The sequence below is a fragment of the Nicotiana tabacum genome, chromosome 13 (assembly GCF_000715075.1).
Source record: "Nicotiana tabacum cultivar K326 chromosome 13, ASM71507v2, whole genome shotgun sequence".
Taxonomy (NCBI): domain Eukaryota; kingdom Viridiplantae; phylum Streptophyta; class Magnoliopsida; order Solanales; family Solanaceae; genus Nicotiana; species Nicotiana tabacum.
Genome location: NC_134092.1, coordinates 9,606,793 through 9,633,312, shown reverse-complemented (window position 1 = coordinate 9,633,312; position 26,520 = coordinate 9,606,793). Strand labels below are relative to the sequence as shown.

Genomic DNA, 26,520 nt, shown 5'->3' with positions numbered 1-26,520 from the left:
TGAGATAAAGGCTGGCTTCAAATAATTTAGCTAACTAACGGTGCATCAATCTTTACATAATCAGTGAACCATATGCCTCAGTTCCTCATAGGAAACCATCATAATTCAGGTACCAAAACCCTCAATCCGGCACTGAATCGAAACTATAATTTCTTTTATCCCATATCCGGGAAGGGTAATTAATCATCACCTTCCACGCATACCGGCAGGAGATCGAACACCTTTATCACTGCTAATAGCATCATCAACTTCACTCCCATCAACACACACCGCATTGTTATTGATGCTCACTTCAGAACTAGCATTACTGCTCGTATGAAGTGGGGAGTCAGATACACTCACTGTCCTGCTTCTGTTAGGTCCTGATCTCACACTGTACATAGAGGATGCTGGAATATTAGTCATCGATGGACGCAGAATACCTGGGATGCTTCGCCTTATATCCTGTTTGAGAGGAATGCCGTCAATTACGCAAAACCAAGAAGTATAAAGAGAACAAGAAGGCTGACAGGGGGGGGGGGGTCTTAGAGCTCTGGAAAAACCAAGAGCATATTTAAAAAGTTTAAGAAGGCAATAGATGCTTTCAAACTACAGAAACTTATCTCAAAAAAGAAGTCTTCAATCTGAAGGGCACTACGCTGCATTAATACAGAAATGACAATTTCTAGATATGCTGTATAGATAACATTCATGACCATCATCTAGCTTATCCAAGTGGATTTAGCGTACTATCTTTTGCCTAAATAGCAGCATGAAATGAAAAGAATATACATACCATATGCCTCATAGCCATATCCAGGGATTTCTTTGACAGTGTCCTTCCAAAACCCGAGCTGTCAGGTGATGAAGAGTTTGCAGATAAGTTACTACGGGGAGAATATTTGTTATCCTGCTTTGCAGGAGGAGCCAGCTTCCGCATATTTACTACCCTTTCAACCATCTTAGTTCCAATCAGACCAGGGCTTACATTATCATTAGCTTTAGCATGTAATCGACTCATAGCTGGGATCGGAACAGAGCTTCCACTGCTACGCACAACACCATTAGGAGGACGTCCTCTCGCTGGAGAGCAAGATTGTCGTCTAATCCTTCCATTTGTAACTGGCTCAATGGATGAAGATCTAACATTTGGTGCTCCAGGTCTACCCCTTGTAGCTGAAATTGGCCTGTCAGATAGTGATGTCCGTAAATTGGGTGGAGCATCAAGGGAGAACCCTGGAATATCTGAAGGCTTCCAAGGTCTGGGTTTTACAGTTGGAGAACTAGCACGTGAGTATCCAGGATTTCTTGCCGTAGTGGTAGCTGTGGTAACTGAAGATGGAGATTTAATGAGAGGAGCAGTAGCAGTAGCTGTACTTGACACTGAAGTAGGCCGCCGAGTTGGAGTTGCTACCCTTGATGTGGACTTCGATCCAGGAACAGAGGCCCTGGTTGTGGGCGTTGAGGAAGCTCTGGTTGTTGGCGTTGAGGACCTTGCACTAGACCTGGAAGTAGGTGTTGAAGATCTTGGAGGAACTGTGGATTTAGCAGAAGGCAAGGTGGCACGAGAAGTTGGGGTTGAAGACCTTGATGGCCGAGACGAGGTAGTGGTATACACTGTTCTAGAGGTTGCAGTGGATGTCATTGATTTTGATGCTGCAGTAGATGTGCGTCTAGATGCTGATGTCAAAGCAGATATTGCGCTTAATGTGGGTCGTCCTGTTGGAGTTGAAGGTCTTGATCCACCTGATGAAGATGGTCTTCGAAGACCTGAATTTGAAGTATTTAATCCATGGGTGGAAGCAAGCTGTCTAGATGCTAAAATGCTTCTACCAGAGGGCTCAGGCTGGGGATTTGCTAACTGCATCCACAATAACAAGTGGCAACATAAAATCAGTCCATGGTTCCCAAAAAGACTCAAGCTAAGATTGCCTAGCCGGAGGTTCCAACATTCCATCTGAAATTCCTAATTTTTACGTGGGCAGGTGGTAGGCAAAATTCCGTATCTCTTCACATCTTAGGAAAATTTGCAACTTGTGATGCAACTTGTGATTAAAGGGTGACCTTACTATCCAACAACTATGCACTCACTAGAATTTAGTACATCTGCAAAAGGTGGTGATATTTTTGAGAGATTGAGCAATGGTAATTCCACATGCTCACAAGGAACTTTTTTAAGAAAATGCAAATGAGCACATCATATATTGCTTTCGGACAAGAGTTAAGACAATTGTGAAATATCAACAAAGATGATTTCATTGGTAATAGCATTTGACTAAACGATAGAGCCACCACGTATGCATGTGTTTTGAACTAAAAGACCTGCAAGGTCCTTTCTACCTAAATATAAAACATTTCCTTTTACTTCTTGCACATCTCCACATCCCCTCTACAGGCTGAACGTGAGGCGAAGTAACTTTGAAATTATTAAGATAAGATTTCATGTATTGCATATATCATATAAAATACTCATTCTAATTACAGAAAATGCATTATTTCAGAAAATAATGGGGTAAGAAAAGTTTAGTATATTCTTACTCTAGATTTTAATGCAGTTGGACGAGCTTTAGCTGTTCCCAGCCGACTCATCATTGATTTTTCCGACTCCATCTCAAGTGAAGGAAAAAGAGGAGTACTGGGAGGTGTTAGAAGCCTGAAACACAAAAATATCGTCTCAGAATAAAGAATTAAACATTAGATAAAAGACACAAGTGAAAATTCTTTTGATACTGAATGATTGTATTAGTGTGGCAAAAGATAATCCAATTTCAGAGGTCTGGAAGAACCTTTTCTCTTCTACTTTTGAGCCTTATAGCAAGGGGGTTAACAACACCTACTCGTTTACTTGTTTGCAAAAACATTTTGATATATGGAATTCATTAGTTTTATTAGTTAAACTTCGAAATATAACTAAGAGCTTTATATACTGTACATATTGTCTAGCTATTCATGATGTTTCAATGAACATTGATTATTGAATGCACCTTTCATCCTGAATAGTTTGGCATATTATCTCTGAAGAAATGCAAGTACAGAAATAACTAAACTGCAGAGCTGTGACGTAGCATGACTATAGGCTGTGATGTTAATAATAAGGCTTGATGCGCAAAGTTTATCAGATTGTCAGTTAGCTTGTTAGTTAGGTGTTAATATGCAGATGTTCCTTTGTAATAGCATAAGAATTGCTAATTTGAAGCAGTTAGATTTCTCTCCCACTCGCTGGATTTTCCTTGGTCTAACTTAGCTGAGCTCCCCCTTTAGGAACGTGAATCACCAACCAATGGTAAGGCTCACCACTAGCACCCTCGCTCCCCAATACATATAAAATTATAATTGCTTATCCACTTTTTTTTACCCCCTCATTTTCAAAGTTTTTAGTTTAACTGTGTACTACACTACTACAAAGGGTGCTTTTGATATTGAAACATTATGTCTGCTCAAATATCAGTAATCCTATCTACTGAAAATAATTCGAGCAAAACTGTGCATATTGCAAAAGCTATCACCGGATGACCCCAAAAAGGGAACAAAAAAAAGATGAAGTTTTGAACATAAAGACATAATGTAGGTGACATGATGCAGACATTTCACTCGATAGAGGAACTTATGACACTTCAACCTAACCAGCTAAAAATTATAATTAAGCGAATAAGCAGAATCGCCATCAGAACATGGTCGAAAAGAACGAAAAGTTTAAAGAAATTACCATTCATAGTCATTTTTATCATTCTCAGCATTGAGGAAATCATCAGCACCATTCTTCCTAACAGTTGTAGCTGATCCAATATTAAATAAAGGTGAACCGCCTGCATTTAATCCTATAAGAAACAAAGTATTGCAAAAAGTAACACTTATGAGCTTAGCTTATGAAGCAGTATTTAATAGAAAGCCCAACTTCACTGCAAGTTTTACATACTATAGTATTGTTATGCCTCTACAGTACCCAAATATATCAACATTTTTTAATAAACATAAATCATCTTATTACAACAAAGAAAAGGCAAGACCATAATGAAATTCAACCATAATCTAAAACAGATACTAATATTGTTCCATTTTATGTGAAATTCTTCCCTTTTTTAGCATTAATGATATAATTTATAATCACACAAATATTACACGTTTTAAAAGTTTTATTTCATAAACTCGAACTCAGACTGAGGAAGGAAGTAATAAAAAAGGAAAAATGAATTTTTTTTCTCACCAAGCGGAGCATCAAATTCGTCGCCGTTTTGAAAAAGGAGAAGATCATTTCTATCCTTTTCCCTTCTTCGCATTTCGAGAAACAAAGCTAACTCCTCTTCCTTCTCCTTCATTACTGAATTCCTAAAACTCCCCATTTGCTGTTGTAACTGCCTCATTGCCGTTTCCTCTGCCCTAAAACTTCCATTCATTGCCAAAATAAATTACTAAAAAAATGCAAAAACAAAATCTGCTATGGCTTGAACAGACAGCTTAACAAAATTGTAGAGAAAAAATAAAATAAGTGAGCTAAAAATTAGAGAAGAGAAGATCAAAGGGGATGAACTGAAGATGATCGAAGAGAGGAAATTTGAGTGGCAAAGAATGTTATTTAGGGGAAGAATGAGGGATAAAAAGGGAATAATAAAATAATTGAGAGGGGAAGTCAGGAGTGTGGGGCATGTTAAATGCAACTAACACAGCTGATGATTTCTTCACTTGAAGGGTACGTTATCAGAATTCCAATGGTAGCTCTTCCACTAATTTGTAATTACAAAAATAGCCCCACTTCTTTTTCGATTGTGGTTAATTTTGATTTATATTTTTGACATTTCATCTTCTCCTTTAGTGAGGAAAAAAGACGTTATGGTGGTTAGTTATCTTTATTGAAGTTCTAATTTTGCATTTTTGAGGGTGGAAAACTGGCAATTCTCCCCAAAAAAAAAAAAAAAAAAAAGGAAATTCACAATACTTATAAAACTGCTATATAGCAACAACAAATACAAAGCCTTAAATCTACCTTTATATATTTTTTGTTTTACTAATATTATGTATTTTACCTAATATAAAATAATTTCGTGGTGTAGTTGATTGTTGTTTACCTAATGTTATTAATTTTTTATATTTTATGTTACTTTTTTATAAAATATTTAATAATTTACGAGTTAGATATGTTGGAAATTTTTTAACATTGTTTTTTTTACTTTTAAAATATTTTTCTTATTTTTTATTTTATATATATATTTTGAATTTTAATAATAATTTTTCAAAAGATTATTTACTGTAAATTTAAATTCTTTAAAAAATAGTAGTATCGTAAGTAAATTAGTTTTTCAAATATTAGAAATAATTTTTCCTACATTTTCTTTTGATATATGAATCTCTAAACGATGAAAGATTCCTATCAAACATTGCCAAAACTGATATGATTAAAATTTAATGCCGACTAATATTAAAAAATGTATAAGCTGTAGTATTTTTCTTGGGCAGATTTACATGATACTGTGTTTTTATTTTGAAAATATTTGGAATTTTTTAATATGATTCCACTAATTATATTATTTTTAAAAAAGAAAATCATATTTTCTCCCATTTCCTAATTAAGCTTTTGACAACAAATATCTGATTCCGACATCTTTCTATTTTCTTATCTAACTTTTCCCTGGAACTATATATGGTCAAATTGGGTATTTTGAAGCGTACCGCATACGTATAATACCATAGTAAAGTAGTTGGGTAAGTACCTAATCAATTTAAAAATTCCTTAAGCATTATCCACTCCATGCCTCTATTTTATTTTTGAGATTTGTTGTAGAATATAAGTTAACCTAAGTTTTGGGTAATTTAAGGTGAGCTTTATAAGTACATGTTGCTCCCAAATGTGGTCATCACATCAAATTACTAATACCTTGTTTGACCAAACTTTTAAAATCGATTTTTATTTTGAAAAATATTTTTTTTAGATGAGAAATAATTTGTGTTTGTGTTAATTAAGTATATTTTTCTCAAAAGTGTTTTTCAAAAAAATATTTTTGGAGAGAGACTATTTTTCTGCTTTTCCAAAACTGCTTCTGCTTCTTCTCCAACACACCTATTTTTCTTCCAAAAGCTTGGGGTTAATTAATTTGAAAAACACTTCTGAGCAGCAATTAGTGTTTGCTCAAGTTTTTAAAAAGTGTTTTTAAGTTTATTTTTCTCAAAAGTATGTTTCAAAAAAGTACTTTTAGGGAGAAACTACTTTTTCAGTTTCTCCAAAACTGCTTTTACTTCTCCTCAAACACTTCAACTAAAAAAAAAAAGAAGGTTGGCCAAAAAGGCCCGTCTCTTTCTTCTCTGCTGAATCAAAAAGGCAACAGTTGGAATGTGGAGGAGATAAGTGACTAAAAACTTGGAGTACAATACTTGGCTTCGCCCGGACTCGAACCGGAGACCTTCAGTGTGTTAGACTGACGTGATAACCAACTACACCACGAAACCATTTTACGATAATAATTTTCTCAGCAAAATATATAAAGATTGTTCAGCTGCTAACGATAATAAGTTAAACGAGTAATTACCCTTGTGACCTAGTGACATGTAAATTTAAAATTAGATGCAGAATCTCATTTTTCACTTTAATACTACAAGCATCACCTCATTATTTTGAAATTTCTCTTGTATTTTCATAATCCCATAATCATTTTGTCATACATTATTTCACAACGGGCGGAATAATTAGCAAATGCTGATTCTGACCATTCAAACTTTTTTTACGAGTGAAATGTCACGTTAAGTTTAAAAAAGAAATGGTAAGAGGTGGAATACCTATATCTGAAAATTCCTTGATCTGATACCTTTGTAATTATCCTAACAAAGGACAATTAATGAACACATAACAGATGCCTTGTGTGTGTGTTTTTTAAATAATTTTACTTTTTCCCCGGGGTGGGTGGTGAGGTGTGGGGACTCTGGAATCTTATCATTTTGGAGGTATTAACTATTTAATGGAGTATATATATACCAGATCTTTTTTGTCACAATTGTCGGCTTTTCATTTTCTTGTTCTTTCCGTAATTGACAAAATTTCTAAAGTTGCTATAAAACGAGCTATCAGGCTAGAAACGATTTATTTTGGATATAATCACTTTGGACTTATTATCTTATTTTTTTAAGGGATTGTTATACAAATAGCCGGCCAAATTCACTGTTTACTTTTTTTAACCGGTATACATATATTATACATTGATTATATAAAGTTATACACATATTATACATTGATTATACATCTGCCTACTATTTTTAGTTTAAGAGATTAGGTGCATTTGACGACCCGATAGCTCATTTACAGTTTTAACCTTAAATTATGTGTTTCAAAACCTCGATTATCCCGTTTAGCCTTCCTCGATTTGTGTGCGCAGTACGTGTCTTTTCCGGAAGGTTTTTATGCAAAAAATTGATAAAAATGTGAAATCGTGCCTTAAAAACTCATTTGAGTTGACTTCGGTCAACGTTTAGAGCAAACAGACCTGGATCAGTGTTTCAACAGTTCGGATGGGTCCGTATCGCGATTTGGGACTTGGACGTATGCCCGTAATCGAATTCGGAAGTCCCTATCTCGAATTATCGCAATTTATTGAAAACTAAAAGCTTAAAGGTTTAAAGAATTAATAAGTTTGACCGTAGTTTGACTTTGTTGCTATCGCATCCGGATTTTGGTTCAGGAACTTGGTATAGGTTCATTGCTGTATTTATGACTTGTCTGCAAAATTTGGTGCAAAACAGAATAGATTTGACGTGATTCAGATGTCCGGTTGAAAAATTGAAAGTTCTTAAGTTTCATTGAAAATTTCATTCGTTTTGGTGTCTGATTCGTAGTTATAGGTATTATCTTGGTGTTTTGATCGCACGAGCGAGTTCGTATGATATTTTTTGACTTGTGTGCATGTTTGATTTGGAGCCCCGAGGGCTCGGGTGAGTTTCGGATAAGCAACAGAGTGATTTTAGACTTAGAGGAATAGCTAGTGCATGTGTGGTCTAGCGTTGTCTGCAGATCTCGCATTTGCGAGGTCTGGCTCGCTTGCAAATGCGAGCCTCGCATTTGCGAGCATGGGTTGGGGACTGGGTTCGCGCATTTACGAGATTTCTGTCACATTTGCGATGGCAACAAAGGTGTGAAACCTTCACATTTGCGAAAACCTTTTCGCATTTGCGGGGTTCGCAATTACTACATCTGCAACTGGTAAAAGAGGGGGAAACGATATTTTAGCTCATTCTTCCAAATTCTCAATCCTAAAAACCTTAGAGGCGATTTTCCCAAGGGCTTCTCTTCCTAAATTCATTGGTAAGTGACTATAACCTACTTTCTTTCAATTACCCATTACATTTCATAGGATTTCAACCTTAAATCTAGGGTATCCATGGTAGAAATTAAGAATTTGGGTAGAATTAGAGATTTTTGTAAAATTGGGATTTAGACCTCAAATTGAGGTCGGATTTCGAATTGAATTGCATGATCGGATTTTTGTCCGAACCTCGGGTTTTGACCAAGCGGGTCCGGGGTTGACTTTTTCAATAATGATCTAAATTGAACCTCATTCATTCGTGAGTAGTTTCTAAAGTTTAATTTGAATCGTTTGGTTAATAATTTGCTTGATTTGGTTGGTTTGGAGGCTTGTTTGAAAGGCAAGGCTGTGATTGAATTTTGAGTAGATTGCGGAGCGAAGTAAGTGTTGGGTTTAACCTTGATTTGAGGGAATAAGAAACCCTTAAGCTATGTGCTATGTGAGATTCATGTGTAGCGGCATATATGCGATGTGACGAGTGTATATACACCGCCAAAATATTTATTTTCCTGTTTTCTGTATTTCATTAATTGTTTCATTCCATGTCTTATCTGTTACATGCTTTAAATGCTTCCCCTGCCTTTACTTGCCACTTGTCAATTTTTATTCTAGTGTTAAAAATGTTAGATTCTCCCATGCTTCCATGATTGACTGCTACTTGTCTTAATTGACTTACTCGCGCCCTTTAATTGTCATTTACTTGACTTGTCTTACTTCTTAATATTAATTATGGTGAATTATCAATTTGGGACGAGACTTCCTTTCTGGTTCTGCTCCATATTCGTTAATCATAAAGATTCTTGTGATTCGAGTTATTAAATTACTTGCACTCATTAATTTATTTATATTGAGATGGGTGGGATCGGGTTGTGCGCGCCGTAACAGGTGTAATAAGGGTGGATTGAGATGGTGAAATAAGGGTGAATTTATATTGATATGATGGGATCGGGTTGTGCGCCGCAACGACTGAAATAAGGGTGGATTGATATGATAAAATAAGGGTGAATTATGATATTGATTCTGATTATATAGTGAAATTGCATACTTGTTTCATTTCACTTTATATTATTGATATATATATATATATATATATATATATATATATTTATTTATTATTATTGATATTTATATGGTGGAATAAGGGAGGACTTTATTGTACTGTGGGATCAGGTTGCACGCTGCAACAGATTATGTGTTTTATTCCTTATTGTGTTGTGTTGGCTTCGGTACTTTCATACGAGAATCTAAAGATTCGTATTTCTGGCATTTGCTGATTTTTCTTCGAAGATTGAGTTATTTACATGAGTTAACTGCTTTATTTCGTTTCCGTATTTTCCGTTTCTGTCATTATTTATACTGTGTATAGGATTAAATTGTAAGTGAACCGCCTTAGCCTCGTCACTACTTAGTCGGGGTTAGACTCGGCACTTACAGAGTACTTGGGGTCGGTTGTACTCATACTACACGCTGCATTTCTTATGCAGATTTTAGAGTCGGTCCCAGCGGCGGTCAGTAGATTACTTGGGTTGGCTATCAGTGTGGAGACTTTGAGGTACAGTTGTTCGGCGTTCGTAGCCCCGAAGACCCCTCCTCCTTTATCTTAACTATGTATTTTTCTTTCGGACAACTTTACTTTTATTCAGACTTTTATCTGTAGTATTCTAGTAGCTCGTGTACTTATGATGCCGGATTCGGGGTTGTATTAGATATTTCAGTTGTTATATTTTTTTCGCACTTTACTTCAGAATTTATTTTAGTTATTTCGGTTCTTTATTATTATTATTTAATTTGAACTGTTAAAAATGGATAAACTGTTCTAACGTTGGCTTGCCTAGCAAGTGAAATATTATGCGTCATCACGGTCTCAAGGGTGGGATTTTTGGGTCGTGACAAGTTGGTATCAGAGCACTAGGTTGCCTTGGTCTCACGAGTCAAGAGAAAGCTTAGTAAAGTCTGGAGGATCGGTATGGAGATGTCTGTACTTATCTTCCATAGGCTATGGAGTGTAGGAAAAATGTCACTTCCTTCTTACTCTGTCGTGCGATTTTATTCTATCATTGATGATTGAACCTTTTATTCTTGTTCTCTCTCAGATGGCGAGAACACACACTGCATCTACCGTCGGACAGGAGCCGGAGCCCCCTGTGGTGGCTATGACTAGGGGTAGAGGTCGAGGCCGAGGTCACGCCAGAGGCTGAGGCTGAGGCAGAGCTTAGCCTAGAGCTCGAGCAGTAGCACTAGAGCATCAGTGGAGTCTCAGGTAGATTTTGACGAGGAGGTTTCAGCCCATGGCTGTACCTGTGGGACCAGCTCAGGTCCTAGAGGGGTTCAAAGCCACTCTAGTACTTTAGGACGCTCTAGTCCGTTTGGTGGGCCATATGGAGAGTGTGGCCCAGACCGATACCTTTCCGGTGGCACCAACCGTCTCTCAGGCTGGGGGAGGAGCACAGACTCCCGCTACTCACACCCGGAGCAGGTGGCTCCCCAGTTTCAGACTCCAGCAGCTAGGGGTGGGCGTTCGGTACGGTTTTAAGAATTACGATTCGGTACTTCGGTATTCGGTATATCAATTGTGTATACCAAATACCGTAGCAAAGTTGTTAGGTACGGTTCGATATTTTATTGTTTGGTTCGGTATGGTTTCGGTACGGTTTCAGTATTATTATTAGTAATAACATTAAAGAAACAATACCTGCAAATGGTGAATGGTTTGCTTAAACATCTTGATTTCATAGACTACCGTAGCCAAGCTATTTAATTTTTCCCAAAATCCATTTGAATTTGCTGTGTAAGCAAAGCATTGGATTTTTACATACTTTAGTCTCTCACTTTACTCCATGTAATCACTAATAGAAAGGTAGAAAAGGCTCCGTTGTAGGATCTTTCAAGCAAACAGTAAGGAAAACTGGGAATTTATGAAACGGTGAAACCCAAAGTTCTTAGTTGGGTTGGACTTCAGGATTAATCTTACTAGCTAGGGCCTAGGACATGGGTAATAAGTTGGATTTGGGTTAGAAATGGAAAATTTGGAACTTGGGCTAGGAAGTGGTGTTGAAGACTTACTTGAAAATTTTTGGTATTTCAGTATTTCGGTATATACCGAAATATCGAAAGTTCAATACCGAGAACAGTACCAAAATACTGAACTACCAAAAAATTTATACTGAATTAGTAATGAATAATCGAAGAACCAATACCGAAATATCAAATTAATTCGGTCCAGTCCGATTTTTGATTTTTTGCTTTTATGCCCACCCCTACCAGCAGCCCTGCCAATTGGGGTGGTTCAGCCGGTTGTTGCAGCATAGGCCGATGATAGGCCCGCTTTGTCTTCTGAGGCTATGTTGAGGTTGGATAAGTTCACCAAGCTCTTTCATGTTCATTTCAGCGGCGCACTATCTGAGGACCCACATGATTTTCTGGAACGTTGCCATGAGGTGCTGTGGAACATGGGTATAGTTGAGACCAATGTGGTTGATTTTGCCGCATTTCAACTGACTGGTTCTGCCCAGAGATGGTGGAAGACTTATATGTTGACTAGACCAGCTGGGTCGCCTGCACTTACTTGGGATCAGTTCTCACAACTATTTGTGGAGAAGTTCATCCATGTCATCATGAGAGAGGAGTATTGCATGCAGTTTGAGCGACTTCAGCAGGGTGGTATGGCTGTCACCCAAAATGAGACTCGATTTGAGGACTTATCTCACCATGACACTATCTTTATTCCTACTGAGAAGGAGCGAGTGAGGAGATTTATTGATGGGCTCACTTACACTCCCAGGCTTCAGATGGCCAAGGAGAAAGGAGTGATATTTCTTTCCAGACGGCCGTTGATATTGCTAGATGAATTGAGTTGGTTCTTGCTCAGGAGAGGGGGCCAGTGTCCGATAAGAGGCCCCGTCATTCCGGTAGTTTCAGCGGTGCCCCGTCTGGAGGCAGGGGTGCTTTTGGTAGAAGCCATCCTCCTAGGCCATTTCATTCAGCGCTTCAGACATCTTATAGTGCTTCTGGGGGTCGTGGTCCTTATGTGTCTTATTTTGGGCAGCCATCCTACAGTGCACCATCAGCTCCTATCAGTGCGCCTCCGATTCAGAGCTATCACCGTGGTTATCTGGCCCGTTCGGGACAGCTTCAGTTCCAGCAGCCATAGCAGCAGGATGGGTGTTTTCAGTGTAGTGGTTTTGGGAACATCCGGAGGTCATGTCCTGCAGATTATTGGGGGGAGGGGGGCATGCCACAGCATAGTTCTCGTGCTATGGTTCCAGCACCAATTGCTCCACCTCCCGCTCAGCCAACCAGGGGTAGGGGTCAGGCAGCCAGAGGTGGGGGGTCAGGCTGTTAGCGGTTGTGGTCATGCCGTTAGAGGTGGAGGCCAGCCAGCTAGATGTCGTCCTAGAGATGTAGTTCAGAGTGGTGGGGCCCAGCCCCGATGTTATGCTTTCCGATCTAGGCAGGAGGCCGAGTCATCTGACGCCGTTATCATAGGTATTGTTCTCGTTTTCCATAGAGATGCTTCAGTTCTATTTGATATGGGATCTACTTATTCCTATATGCCATCCTATTTTGCTGTATAACTGGTTGTGCCCCGTGATTATTTGAGTGCTCCCGTGTATGTGTCAACGCCTGTGGGAGATTCTATTGTTGTATATCGTGTTTATCACTCGTGTGTGATTACTATTGGGAGTCTTGAGACTAGTGTAGACCTTTTACTTCTTGATATAGTAGGTTTTGATGTCATCTTGGGTATGGATTAGTTGTCAACTTATCATGCTATATTAGAGTGTCACGCTAAGATGATGACCTTAGCCATGCCTGGGTTGCCTCTATTATAGTGGAGGGGGATTCCTGGCCACTCTACTATAAGAGTTATTTCTTATGTGAAGGCTCGACGTATGATTGAGAAGGGGTGTCTAGCCTATTTGGACTATGTCCATGATTTTAGTGCGAAGGTTTCATCTATGGATTTGGTATCGTGAGTTTCCAGAGGTGTTTCCTGCAGACCTGTCGGGAATGCCACCCGACATGGATATTGATTTATGTATTGATCTGGCTACGGGCACTCAGCCCATTTTTATTCCGACATACTGTATGGCCCCATCAAAGTTGAAGGAGTTGAAGGAGCAGTTGTAAGATTTTCTTGATAAGGGATTTATTAGACCTAGTATCTCACCCAAGGGTGCGTCCATGTTGTTCGTGAAAAAGAAGGATGGGTCGATGAGGATGTGTATAGACTATCGGCAGTTGAACAAAGTCACTATCAAGAAAAAGTATCTGTTGCCGAGGATTGATGACTTATTTGATCAACTTCAGGGTGCCAAAGTGTTGTCGAAGATTGATTTGAGGTCTCGCTACCATCAGTTGAGGATTAGGGCATTCGATATCCCTAAGATGACTTTTCGGACTCGGTATGTGTATTATGAGTTCTTAGTGATATCATTTGGGTTGACAAATGTCCCAACAGTATTCATGGACTTGATAAGCCGGGTGTTCAAGCCCTACTTGGATTCTTTTATGATTGTATTCATTGATGATATCTTGATCTACTCCCGCAGTCGAGAGGAGCATGAGCAACATCTTCGGATTGTACTTCAAACTTTAAGAGATATCCAGTTATATGCCAAGTTTTAAAGTGTGAGTTTTGTTTAGACCCAGTCGCCTTTTTGAGACATGTTATATTGGCATTGGGCATAAAGGTGGATCTTAAGAAAATTCAGGCAGTTCAGAACTGGCCTAGACCTACTTCACCTACAGAGATCCGGAGCTTCCTGGGTTTGGCGGGTTATTACTGCCGGTTCGTGGAGGGGTTTTTATCTATATCAGCCCCATTGTCCAGATTGACCCAAAAGGGAGCCCCGTTCAGATGGTCGGACGAGTGTGAGTTGAGCTTTCATAAGCTTATGACTACTTTGACTACGACGTTAGTGTTGATGTTGCCCACCGGTTCAGGGTCTTACACGGTGTATTGTGATGCATCTCGTATTGGTCTCGATGTAGGATGGCAGGGTGATTGCATACGCATCACGGCTGTTGAAGGTTCATGAGAAGAATTACTTTGTTTATGACTTAGAGTTGGCAGCCATTGTTCATGCACTGAAGATTTGGAGGAACTATCTTTACGGCGTGCCGTGTGAGGTAATCACAGATCATCGGAGTCTAAATTATTTATTCAAACAAAAAGATCTCAACTTGAGGCAGGGGAGATGGTTTGAGCTATTGAAAGACTATGATATCACCATTTTATATCATCCAGGGAAGGCCAATGTAGTGGCTGATGCCTTGAGTAGAAAGGTTGTGAGTATAGCAGTCTTGCATATATTCCAGTTGGTGATAGGACACTTGCTGCAGATGTTCAGGTTTTGGCCAATCAGTTTGTGAGGATAAATGTTTCAGAGCCCAGTCGTGTTTTAACTTGCACAGTCGCTCGGGCTTCCTTGTATGAGCGCATCAGAGTGCGTCAGTATGATGATCCTCATTTGCTTGTCCTTAAGGACACGGTGCGGCAGGGTGGTGCCAAGCAGGTTAAGGTTGGATATGATGGGGTTTTGAGGATGCAAGGTCGTATTTGTGTACCCAATGTGGATGGGCATCGTGAGCTAATCCTTGAGGAGGCCCACAGTTCCCAATATTCTATTAATCTGGGTACCGCCAAGATGTATTAGGACTTGCGACAACATTATTTATGGAGGAGGATGAAGAAGGATATAGTTGCATATGTAGCTCGGTTTCTAAATTGTCGGCAAGTTAAGTACGAGCATCAGAGGCCTGGTGGCTTGCTTCAGAAGTTAGAGATTCCTAAGTGGAAGTGAGAGCGTATCACTATGTATTTTGTTGTTGGACTCCCACATACTTAGAGGAAGTTCGACGCGATATGGGTCATTGTGGACAGGCTGACCAAGTAGGCATATTTCATTCCAGTGGTGGTTACCTATTCTTCAGAGCGGTTAGCTGAGATCTACATCTGCGAGATCATTCGTCTTCACGGTGTGCCTGTGTCTATCATTTCAGATCGAGGTACGTAGTTTACCTCGTACTTCTGGAGGGTATTACAACGTGAGTTGAGCACAACATGTCATCCCAGACAGACGGACAGTCCGAGTGCACTATTCATATATTGGAGGACATGTTTCACGCTTTTGTTATGGATTTCGGGGGTTCTTGAGACCAGTTCTTGCCATTTGCGGAGTTTGCCTACAAGAACAGCTATCAGTCGAGCATTCAAATGGATCCCTATGAGGCATTATACGGGAGGCGGTGCCGTTCGCCAGTTGGATGGTTCGAGCCGGAGGAGGATCGGTTGTTGGGTACAGACTTGGTACAAGATGCCTTGGGTAAGGTCAAGATTATACAGGATCGACTTCGTACCGTTCAATCTTGGAAGAAGAGTTATGTCGATCGTAGAGTTTGTGATGTTGCATTCATGGTTGGAGAGAGGGTATTGCTCCGGTTTTCACCCATGAAGGGTGTGATGAGGTTCGGAAAGAAGGACAAGTTGAGCCCTAGGTATATCAGACCCTTTGAGATTCTTCAAAGAGTGGGAGAGGTGGCCTATAAGCTCGCGTTGCCACCCAGTTTATCAGCAGTCCATCCGGTGAACCATGTTTCCATGCTCCGGAAGTATCACGGTGATCTATCCAATGTGTTAGATTTCAGCTCAGTCCAATTGGACAAGGATTGGACTTATGAGGAGGAGCCGATGGCTATTCTAGTCCGGCAGGTCCGATAGTTGAGGTGTAAGAGTTATCCTTCAGTTCGAGTGCAGTGGAGAGGTCAACCAATCGAGGCAGTCACCTGGGAGTCAAAGTCGGACATGCGGAGTAGATATCTACATCTTTTCACTAGTCCAAGTACTTTTCTATGTCCGTTCGAGGACGAACGTTTGTTTTAGAAGTGGAAAATGTGACGACCCACCCGATAGGTCATTTACAATTTTAACCTCAAATTTTTTGTTACGAAACCTCGATAAGACTCGTTTAGCCTTCCTCGATTTGCGTGCGCAGTTCGTGTTTAAGACGAAAATTTGATAAAAACGTGAAATCGTACCTTAAAAACTCATTTGAGTTGACTTCGGTCAATATTTTGAGCAAACAGACCCGGATCAGTATTTTGACGGTCCCGATGGGTCTGTATCGCGATTTGGGACTTGATTGTATGCCGGGAATCGTATTCGGAAGTCCCTAGCTCGAATTATCGCAATTTATTAAAAACTAGAATCTTAAAAGTTTAAAAAATTAATAAGTTTGACCGTAGCTTGACTTTGTTGCTACGAGGTCCATATTTTAGTTTCGGAACTTGGTATAGGTTCATTACTATATTTATGACTTGTCTGCAAAATTTGGTGCAAAACGGAATTTGATTTGACGTGGTTCGGACGTCCGGTTGAAAAATTGAAAGTTCATAAGTTTCATTGAAAATTTTATTCGTTTTGGTGTCCGATTTATAGTTTTAGGTGTTATCTTGGCATTTTGATCGCACGAGCGAGTTCATATGATTTTTTGGAGTTGTGTGCATGTTTGGTTTGGAGCCCCGAGGTCACAGGTAAGTTTCAAATAGGCTACGGAGTGATTTTAGACTTAGAGGAATAGTTGATGCATGTGTGTTCTGGTGCTGTATGCAGATCTCGCATTTGCGAGGTATGGCTCGCAAATACGAGCCTCACATTTACGATCACAACATCACATTTGTGAGCTTGGGCTGGGGACTGGGTTCTCCTATTTGCGAGATTTCTATCGCATTTGCGATAGTCTCAATGTTACGCCCTGCAGTATTACGTCGATGTTACACTCCGCAGTATTATATTACGATGATGTTACACCTTGTAGTATAGTATGTTAAAGTTTCGTCATAAGTTAATCGACGTAAGTTCGGGGATGAGATTATTTTGAGATTATAAGCATTATGCTATTTAAAATAAGTGATAAGTAAATTAGTGAATGAGAGGGTAAGCCAATTGAAGAAAATGAGTTTCGTCGGAGTTTGACAATTTGGGGATAAAATACGGTCCAAGCTATAATACCCGGTATGTATGGACTAGTGCCATACAAGGTACCACATGACCATGATAGTAGGGTATATAAAGTGTGTTAAAAGTGAGTAGTATTCTAAGTAATTTGGGATAATTCTTAATTATGTGGGTAATTGGTCAATTATTAGTTTAGTGAGGGATTAATAAGTTAATTATGGAAATGAGAAAATTATTGGATAAGGCTTGATAGCCCAACGTGGCATCCACATATGAGCCATTAAGTGACTCTTAAATCACTTGGCAAGGTGGCAACATTTAACGAGATTAGCACTTCATCCCATTTGATTAAAGAATGTTATCAAAAAAAGACTTCTCAAATTCAATATTTGGACTAATTCACAAAGATATGGAATTCACTAAAGCCATAAAAGACTCTCAACGTGATTGCTTCAGCAAGTATCATACAAGGTTATGATCAAATTCACAAAGAGATCATATGGAATTTGTTACAAGAATTCATACAAGACTATCAACAACGTTATGCTAAGTGCTAACGATGGAGCCTCAAAATATTTTGTTTGAAATTTCATAACACAATATAGCGTATGATTTTTCAATTTTAAGGAATACAGTGCAATCTTTATCAAGAATATCATACGAATTTTCCTCTACCTCGATTCGCCGTTACGTGTCTTCGCAAAAGACATGTTAGAGGGATTGTTAAGAGAATCGACTCATGTATGTTAAGACTATCCCTTCTTTCTTTTTGGCATGATCCATACGATACAAACGAAATGAGCAAATGCACAACTTTCATAAATGACTATATTCATAGAAATGCTAGAGATGCTTATGTTCTTGATTCCCCGTGTGTCCTATTATTCTATCATCTGTTCATAGGTCTCAGAAAATGCGTAAGTTGATAAAGTTTATTTCATGATATTAATCAAAGGCATAATGGTCTTATGACATTTCAAGAAATTTTATTAACATACTTCTCATGCATTGCATTCATGTACATTGACCCATGGCCAAATGGCGTTATATACGTGTATATATGTATATGGGATATGGAAAAATGTTACGGTATTATATACGCACCACCACCTGATCAGTTGGTATACGTTAATGATTTGCCCACAGTGGCTGAGATGATATGATGGGATGCCCTCAGAGGCTTGATGATGTTATGAACGCATATACCTAAGCATGGTATGATATTATACACATATGCATGACAATGTAAATATTAATGATTTACAGAGTTGTTCAGGCTTACATGTTGAGTCTTTTACTCCATATTTCTCTCATGTCTATTATTTACTGATTTTCATTCCTTACATACTCGGTACATTATTTGTACTGACGTCTCTTTTGCCCGGGGACGCTGCGTTTCATGCCTGCAGGTCCCGATAGACAGGTCGAGAGTACTCCAAGTAGGCTATCAGCTCAACGAAAGATGTTGGTGCGCTCCATTTGCTCCGGAGTTGCTTGTTTGGTCAGTACAATTTAGATGTGTATTGTTTAGTATGGCGGGGACTTGTCCCGACCTTTATGATAAATATGTACTCTTAGAGATTTGTAGACATATGTCATGTATAAGGATATTTGTATGGCCTTGTCGGCCTATATTTTAAGTATATAATGGATCACATTGGCCTTATTGGCCTGTATGTCACAGGTATGAGTTTCTATATGAGGTTGGGTCGTTCTATGTCGGGTATTCCTTCATGTTTACTCTGGTTATATCATGACTCCCCTTCTGTCCCACTTACCTATGATGATGTAATAATAAATATACGTTACGTTGGTACTCGGTTGAGTAAGGTACTGGGTGCCCGTCGCGGCCCATCGGTTTGGGTCGTGACACTCAGGTTCGCATTTGCGAACATATTGCTCGCATTTGCGATGGAAACAAAGGTGTGAAACCTTCGCATTTGCGAAGAATTTTTCACATTTGCGAACCCCATATCGCAATTGCGACATCTGCAACTGGTAAAAGAGGAGAAAACAGGATTTTAGCTCATTTTTTCAAATTCTCAACCCTAAAAACCTTAGAGGCGATTTTTCCAAGGGCTTTTCTTACTAAATTTATTGGTAAGTGACTCTAACCTACTTTCTTTCAATTACCCATTACATTTTATAAGATTTCAACCTTAAATCTAGGATGTCCATGGTAAAAATTAGGAATTTGGGTAGAATTAAAGATTTTTGTAAATTTGGGATTTAGACATCGAATTGAGGTCGGATTTCGAATTGAACTGCATAACTGGGCTCGGGGGTGAATGGGTGATCGAATTTTGTTCCGAACCTCCGATTTTGACCAAGTGGACCCAGGGTTGACTTTTTCAATAATGATCTAATTTAAACCTCTTTCATTCGTGAGTAATTTTTAAAGCTTAATTTGAATCGTTTGATTAATAATTGGCTAGATTTGGTTAGTTTAGAGGCTTGTTTGAAAGACAAGGTCGTGATTGAATTTTGAGTGAATTATGGAGTGAGGTAAGTGTTGGGTTTAACCTTGATTTGAGGGAATTAAGAACCCTTGAGATATTTGCTATGTGGGATTCATGTGTAGTGGCGTATATGCGAGGTGACGAGTGTATATACGCCGCCAAAATATTTGTTTCCCTGTTTTCCATATTTCATTAATTGTTTCATTCCATGTGTTATTTGTTATAAGCTTTAAATGCTTCCCTACCTTTACTTGCTACTTGTCAATATTATTCTAGTGTTAAAAATGTTAGATTCTCCCATGCTTCCATGATTGACTATTACTTGTCTTAATTGACTTACTTGCGCCCTTTAATTGTCATTTACTTGACTTGTCTTACTTCTTAATGTTAATTATGGTGAATTCTCAATTTAGGACGAGACTTCCTTTCTGGTTCTGCTCCATATCCGTTAATCGTAGAGATTTTTGTGATTCGAGTTGTTAAATTACTTGCACTCATTAATTTATTTATATTGATATGGGTGGGATCGGGTTGTGCACGCCACAACAGGTGTAATAAGGGTGGATTGAGATGGTAAAATAAGGGTGAATTTATATTGATATGGCGTGATCGGGTTGCGTACCGCAACAAGTGAAATAAGTGTGGATTGATATGGTGAAATAAGGGTGATTAAGATATTGATTCTGACTATATGGTGGGATCGGGTTGCGCGCCGTAACATATATTTACTCATTATATATATATATATATATATATATATATATATATATATATATATATATATATATATATATATATATATATATATGAGGATAGTGTTGTACGGTGGGATCGGGTTGCGCGCCGCAACAGTTTATGTGTTTCTATTCCTTAGTGTGTTATGTTGGGTTCGGTACTTTCATACGAGAATCTAAGGATTGGTATTTCTCGCATTTACTGATTTTTCTTCGAAGATTGAGTTATTTTCATGAGTTAACTTCTTTATTTCGTTTCCGTATTTTTCGTTTCTGTCATTATTTATACTACATACAGGAATATATTGTAAGTGAACCGCCTTAGCCTCGTCACTATTTCGTCGGGGTTAGGCTCTGCACTTACAGAGTACATGTGGTCGGTTGTACTCATACTATACTCTGCACTTCTTGTGCAAATTTTGGAATCGGCCCCAACGGTGGTCAGTAGATTGCTCGGGTTGGCTATCGGTGTGGAGACGTTGAGGTACAATTGCTCGGCGTTCGTAGCCCTGAAGTCTCCTCCTCCTTTATCTTAGCTGTGTATTTTTCTTTCGGACAACTTTACTTTTATTCAGACCTTTATCTGTAGTATTATAGTAGCTCGTGCACTTGTGATGCCAGATTCGGGGCTGTATAGATATTTCAGTTGTTATGTTTTTTTCGCACTTTGCTTTAGAATTTATTTAAGTTATTTCGGTTTCTTTATTATTATTTAATTTGAACTGTTAAAAATGGATAAAATATTCTAACGTTGGCTTGCCTAGCAAGTGAAATATTAGGCATCATCACGATCACGATGGTGGAATTTTCGGGCCGTGATAGTGCACGTCTACTTGGGTTAATTCTTCTTTTTTAAAGTGACTCTTAGTGAAAACATCAAGATTGTTGGGCTAGGCTCACCTTGGGACAATCCAGCCCAACCTTCTTTATTTGGGCCGGTTCCCTTTTTGTGCGTTTCCTTTCTTTGTGTGACAACAAGGTGTAAAATTTGCTATTATTGCACCTCTAACCCCAAACTAATCCCATGTGTTATGAGTTCGTCTATAGCACATGGCCGGTGTGGATGACTATTCCTTTTGAAAGGGGGCCTAATAATACTTGGATATCTTGTAGGTAATAGCTTATCTAGCTACTTTCTCCGTTCTCATTTACTTGTCACATTTCGCTTCTCGGGAGTCAACTGCAACTGCACCGGAGGAGGGAGGGTATTGGGTAGTAGCTCTAACTTAGAAGGTCGTGATCTTTTCCTTTGCTGACTAAGTATAATTTATAAAATTAAAAAAATTATTTTATCTTTCTGAAGAAGGGATGCGTTGAAGCAACGATACAATGTCTTTTCGATGGGCTATCCTTTTTATCTTTGTGATCTGTAACTTTATAAAAAAAAAATCAGTGCACTAAGCTTTCGCTATGCGCGAGATATGAAGAAGGGCCGGACCACAAAAGTTGGTTGTCGGCATGTCTTGTTTTTCTTTTCTCCTCTCTTTTCTAGAGTAGCATACCCATAGCTGGTGTGCAAGTTGCAATCATTTATCAATGGTGGATCGATACTTTGTTCATTCTTTAGGCCCTATACAGCTTTGCCCTTCTTAATTTTTTAATTGTCTGCAAAAAGTTTCCCAAAGGAATAATACAGCAAAAGGTGGTTAGTAGATTCTCCCAATTGAATAGACTAATATTTGATTTCTTCAAAGTTTAAATGAGGAAGTGTCTTTAGAATATATTTCCATAACTCTTTTAGGGAGCGGTAGTGAGACATAAAGTTATTATTCCTTCACTGTGCGTATCACTTAAAAAAGAAGAAAGCTACTGCTAATTTGTGAAAAGAAAAGAACAAATGGCATTAAACAAAACAAATATCTGTACAAGTTGCGTAAGCAGAGCAATGGGTGCTGAATCATGTTCTTTTCCTGTATCACTACTCTACAGAAAACACCACATTTGCACATATACATAATTGTATTATATATCTTTACACTGTGTATATCACTAAAATCATCTTGTATATTGTATATAATCCAATACTCTGGCCAATCAGGATTTAGATCCCTTTGGATATACCTGCAAAAACATAACAGTTGTAAAAGCAGTTAGTTTATAAAAGAGTAAATAGATAAGATTTAGGCCACAAAATTTTGAGATCGCTAATTTTATTGAGCCGTCCTTGTAAATAGATAAAAGTAAGTGGTAATCTAAGTATGAATCTGGTGACCAGCACATGGCTTATGATACAAAATTTTGAGCACTAGCAAATAAAATAAAATATTTTCAAAAGCAAAGATGATATGGCAACAGTTTACCTGAAACCCTGTTCTGTGGAAACTATTTGGTCCAAACAATTTCATGTGCATATGGACGGTAGATTTGTATTTAACTTTAGTCTTTCTTGTGGGAGTACTTTAATATATCTATAAAATGATCCCATCTTGCATGCTGAGACCTGCATTCATGTAATAATATGTTAGTTAAAAACCAAAAAATAAAACAAGGCCTAATACATATGTGAATAACATGTGTTTTCGGGTATAAACTTTTAGCTCTTAATCATAATTAATAAGTATGTATTCTTATCTTATATTATTTTTTTATCGCTCGTGAGCCGAGGGTCTATCGGAAACAGTATCGCTACCTTCAAGGCAGTGTAAGTCTTGCATATACAATATTGTCTCCAGATCCCACTTATAAAATTACACTGGATTTGTCGTCGTTGTATTCTTATCTTAATTTATCATTTAAGAATAGTAAATTCATATATTAGCAGTAAGAACTTTTCAAATCAAATGTGACCAAGTCAAAAGGCACATAGAAGTTGCAATTGGCAAGAGGAAAGTTTTCCCTCGAGTCTCTCAAAAGCCAAGGAGTTCAGTTCTATTTTTCAAATATAACAACTCAAATTTTACATGAAGTGTCCTGATCGAGTAAACAAGTATACTAAGCAGAGGTTTTAAGTAGGATTTAATTTATATATATTGACGATGTAAAAAATACTAACTGTATAATTCAAAATGTTGTAATATGCATTTCATATTTTTTTTCCTTAATTAAAAAATTTCAGTTATTATAAACAATTGCCTTTTATTGTTGTGCAGAAGTTAAACTATGGTTTTGTAGCATTTCTAGGAGTAGAACTCGAAGCCATGCTCCTGAACTTTATGTCAACCAGGAACAAGTCAAAAATTTGCAGAAATATCACTTTTTGGGATGGTTTTAACTTTTGACCCCATGTTTGTCAAATAATCAGAATTTTAAGGTCAAAAGTTAAAAGTTTTGCCCATATGACAAGCGAGAAACAACATTTGTTAAGCTTGAAGTTCTAGTACAGGACAATCAGGAACAAAAATTCAAGACACTCCACTTGTTGTCTTCCTTTCTCAGCCTATGGACCCAAGCAACTTGCTCTAATATATGATTTTCCTAGGCCCCATCATTCAAATTGGTTGTAATATCTCAAATAAAAAATCAAAATTGGTGACTTTTTTAAAAGCTTGCTGAACTGGCCATGTGACTCTTAGCATGTAACCAAATCTTGAAATTAAAGGAATGAGATAAAGATTGACTTACAGCTTCAATATCAATTTTGTAAACAAGTAGCTTTCTTCTTTCCCTGCAGCTAATTCTATACGCCACCACTATATGTGCAACTGCCAATGCTAACGAGCATATAAAAAGTGCCATTTCCATTGCTTTAACATAGCCTCCTTTATCCAAACTTGAAGTGTTTGCAAATACATAAGAAGCTTTTAAGGAGACAAATACCAAAGATGACATTGAACATATTGTTGCAATTCCCAAGTATGGTCCTCTTGATAGCCTTGGACCATCACATAAGCTATAAACACCTACATTCAAATTCACAAAAATAACAATCTTTTCAGTTATCAATTCATAACACTTTTTACAAAATATTTGAATTTCCAAGAAAATTGTCCAATATGAGCTACCAATTCAAAGTATTTAAGACATCAGGTCAAAGGGTTAAAACACTAGGTGATTTTTTATTATCAGTGAAAGAGTAGCCCGGTGCACAAAGTATTCCGCGTTTACGCAAGGTCCGGGAAGAAACGCACTACAAAGGGGTATTATGTAGGCATCCTACTCTAATGCAAGCATCGGTAGCTGGGTTCGAACCCGTGACCTATACGTCACAAAGACACAACTTTACCGTTACTGCAAGGCTCCCATGCACCGATCACTATAACACTAATAAAACTACAAAATTATTCTTTGTATCATTAACTGAACTATGTGGGAATTGCTCAAAAAATACAAATTATCAAAATATCAAGTGTTGCTTTATAAGTATATACTTACATAAGATGATGACAGACCTAATGATGGAGATAAGAGGAATATCAATGAGTGAATATCTAAAATCATAGTTACTCAGATGGGAAGAAAGAGTTTGAATAGAAAAAGAAGATGGGGAAAGAGAAGCAGACAATAAGGCTGAAGGGAGAAGTGTATCTGCTATAACAAGAACAATAGGGGCAGAAAAAAGGAGAAGTGATATGATCATAGAAATCAAGAAAAAAAGAGTTTTGACCCATCTTAAAACTCTGATTTTTCTATCTTCTTTTAAAAACCCCATCTCTGTATTTTCTTCTGGTTTGCTTTGAATTCTAATGGGAGATTTTGGACTTGTTTTGTTGTGTTTTTTGGTGTTGAGAAATGGTGGGAAAAGGGCTTAAAAGAGGAGAATAAATTTACAGGGAAAGAGGGGCCAAGTGTTTGATTATTTGACTTGAGAAGATGAGTTGAAATTTCAGAGGCAGAAGGTATCGGTCAAATATAGGAAGCTGCCCTCTGCTTCTTGGTATTTGAGGTTGTTTCCTTTTTCTTTTTGTTTTAGGTTTCTCATCCTATTCCATATCTATTTTGGAGCTCGACTAATCCAAATTTGTGATGAATAAGATTTATTAAAATGGAAAGTGATTCTTATTAGCAGTGGCAGAGCTAGAGGAAATCGATTCTTATCAGAGCTAGAGTGCCGGAACTGGTTCGGCCTAACCCAATAGAATTGGTTCAAATATTATATTTATTTGAAAAATTATTGATTATGTACGAATTATTAATTTAAAAATTAACAACTTAAAAAGATTAGAATCGCAAACTCATAAACTTAAAATTCTGGCTCCACGTCTACTTATTAGGATTGCTTTTCAATTTTAGAGCTTGAACTTGAAATCTCAAGTTAAAGTGAAAGAATTCTATCTTTTCTTAAGAGATTGTGTCTTAGTGGGCGTTTGAACATAGGAATTGTAAAATTTTGAAAAAAAGTGAAAAAATTATTAAGTGAAAATGATATTTGAAAATTAGAGTTGTGTTTGGACATGAATACAATTTGGACCTGTTTTTGAATAAAGTGATTTTGAAAAGAAAATTTTAAAAAATAGCTTTTTGAAGTTTTTTAAATTTTTGAAATTCAACTTTAAGTGAAATTTAAAATTTTTATGGACAAACACTGATTCCGAAAAAAGAAAGAAAGATTTTTTCGGGAAAAAATGAAAAATTTCTTATGCCAAACGGGCCCTTATTGTGTCATTGTCTGCGCAAAAAGTTTGGCTTTCTTACGTGGACTAACGGCAATTACCGAATTAACTTTCTTACCTACAATCAACTGTCTCAATAATTTAATACTCCTCTTTGTATCACGAGTATAATAGATTAAATTTAGTTTTGTTTTAAACAGAAATCTCAAGTATTGCTAGTTGTTTTTGTCAGATAAAATTCATTTCAAAATATTTAATATTTAAACAACAAAAGGTTATTTATCGAGTACGTTTTTTCAGATTTACTTAATCATTCAATTAATGAAATATTAAATAAATAAGATGATTAAAGAGTAATTAATAAAGCATAATCTAGACAAATAAATCTACATTAATATTACTACATGTATCTTAAGGAATGTGCAAAAAATCTTAAGATAGACCTAGGGAGTAAATAATAGTTGAAATGTTAGTTGAATTAAAAAGTTGCGTTAAAGTTGAAATTTTGTAGTAAATGTTTTTGAATCTTTAAAATGATAAAAATTGTCTGAAAAATAGAGTAACATTAAACATTTTGAGATCAACTAAAACAAGAGAAATACATATAACTTGATATAG

The 26,520-nt window shown here is 37.5% G+C and overlaps 2 protein-coding genes and 1 non-coding gene across 4 annotated transcripts; all 3 read right to left on the bottom strand.

Moving 5' to 3' along the window:
• LOC107819495 (uncharacterized) lies at positions 1–4,657 on the bottom strand. 2 transcript variants are annotated; one of them, XM_016645604.2, is made up of 5 exons: positions 4,184–4,657; positions 3,686–3,797; positions 2,518–2,632; positions 776–1,840; positions 1–444 (listed from the first exon to the last, which is right to left on the bottom strand). In XM_016645604.2, the coding sequence occupies exons 1-5, from the start codon at positions 4,371–4,373 to the stop codon at positions 187–189; spliced, it is 1,740 nt and encodes a 579-aa protein (XP_016501090.1). In that variant the 5' UTR covers positions 4,374–4,657; the 3' UTR covers positions 1–186. The 2 variants fall into 2 exon arrangements, with proteins under 2 accessions (XP_016501090.1, XP_016501091.1); XM_016645605.2 differs by having other exon boundaries at positions 3,686–3,785; positions 4,184–4,521.
• Positions 4,658–6,343: 1,686 nt separating this feature from the next.
• Positions 6,344–6,417, bottom strand: TRNAV-AAC (transfer RNA valine (anticodon AAC)). The gene has a single exon. It is a non-coding gene; the product is annotated as a tRNA-Val (tRNA).
• A 15,812-nt stretch (positions 6,418–22,229) lies between these two features.
• Positions 22,230–25,173, bottom strand: LOC107819496 (uncharacterized). The gene is made up of 4 exons (XM_016645606.2): positions 24,725–25,173; positions 23,975–24,252; positions 22,714–22,853; positions 22,230–22,474 (listed from the first exon to the last, which is right to left on the bottom strand). The coding sequence occupies exons 1-3, from the start codon at positions 24,999–25,001 to the stop codon at positions 22,755–22,757; spliced, it is 654 nt and encodes a 217-aa protein (XP_016501092.1). The 5' UTR covers positions 25,002–25,173; the 3' UTR covers positions 22,230–22,474; positions 22,714–22,754.
• Positions 25,174–26,520: the final 1,347 nt, after the last annotated feature.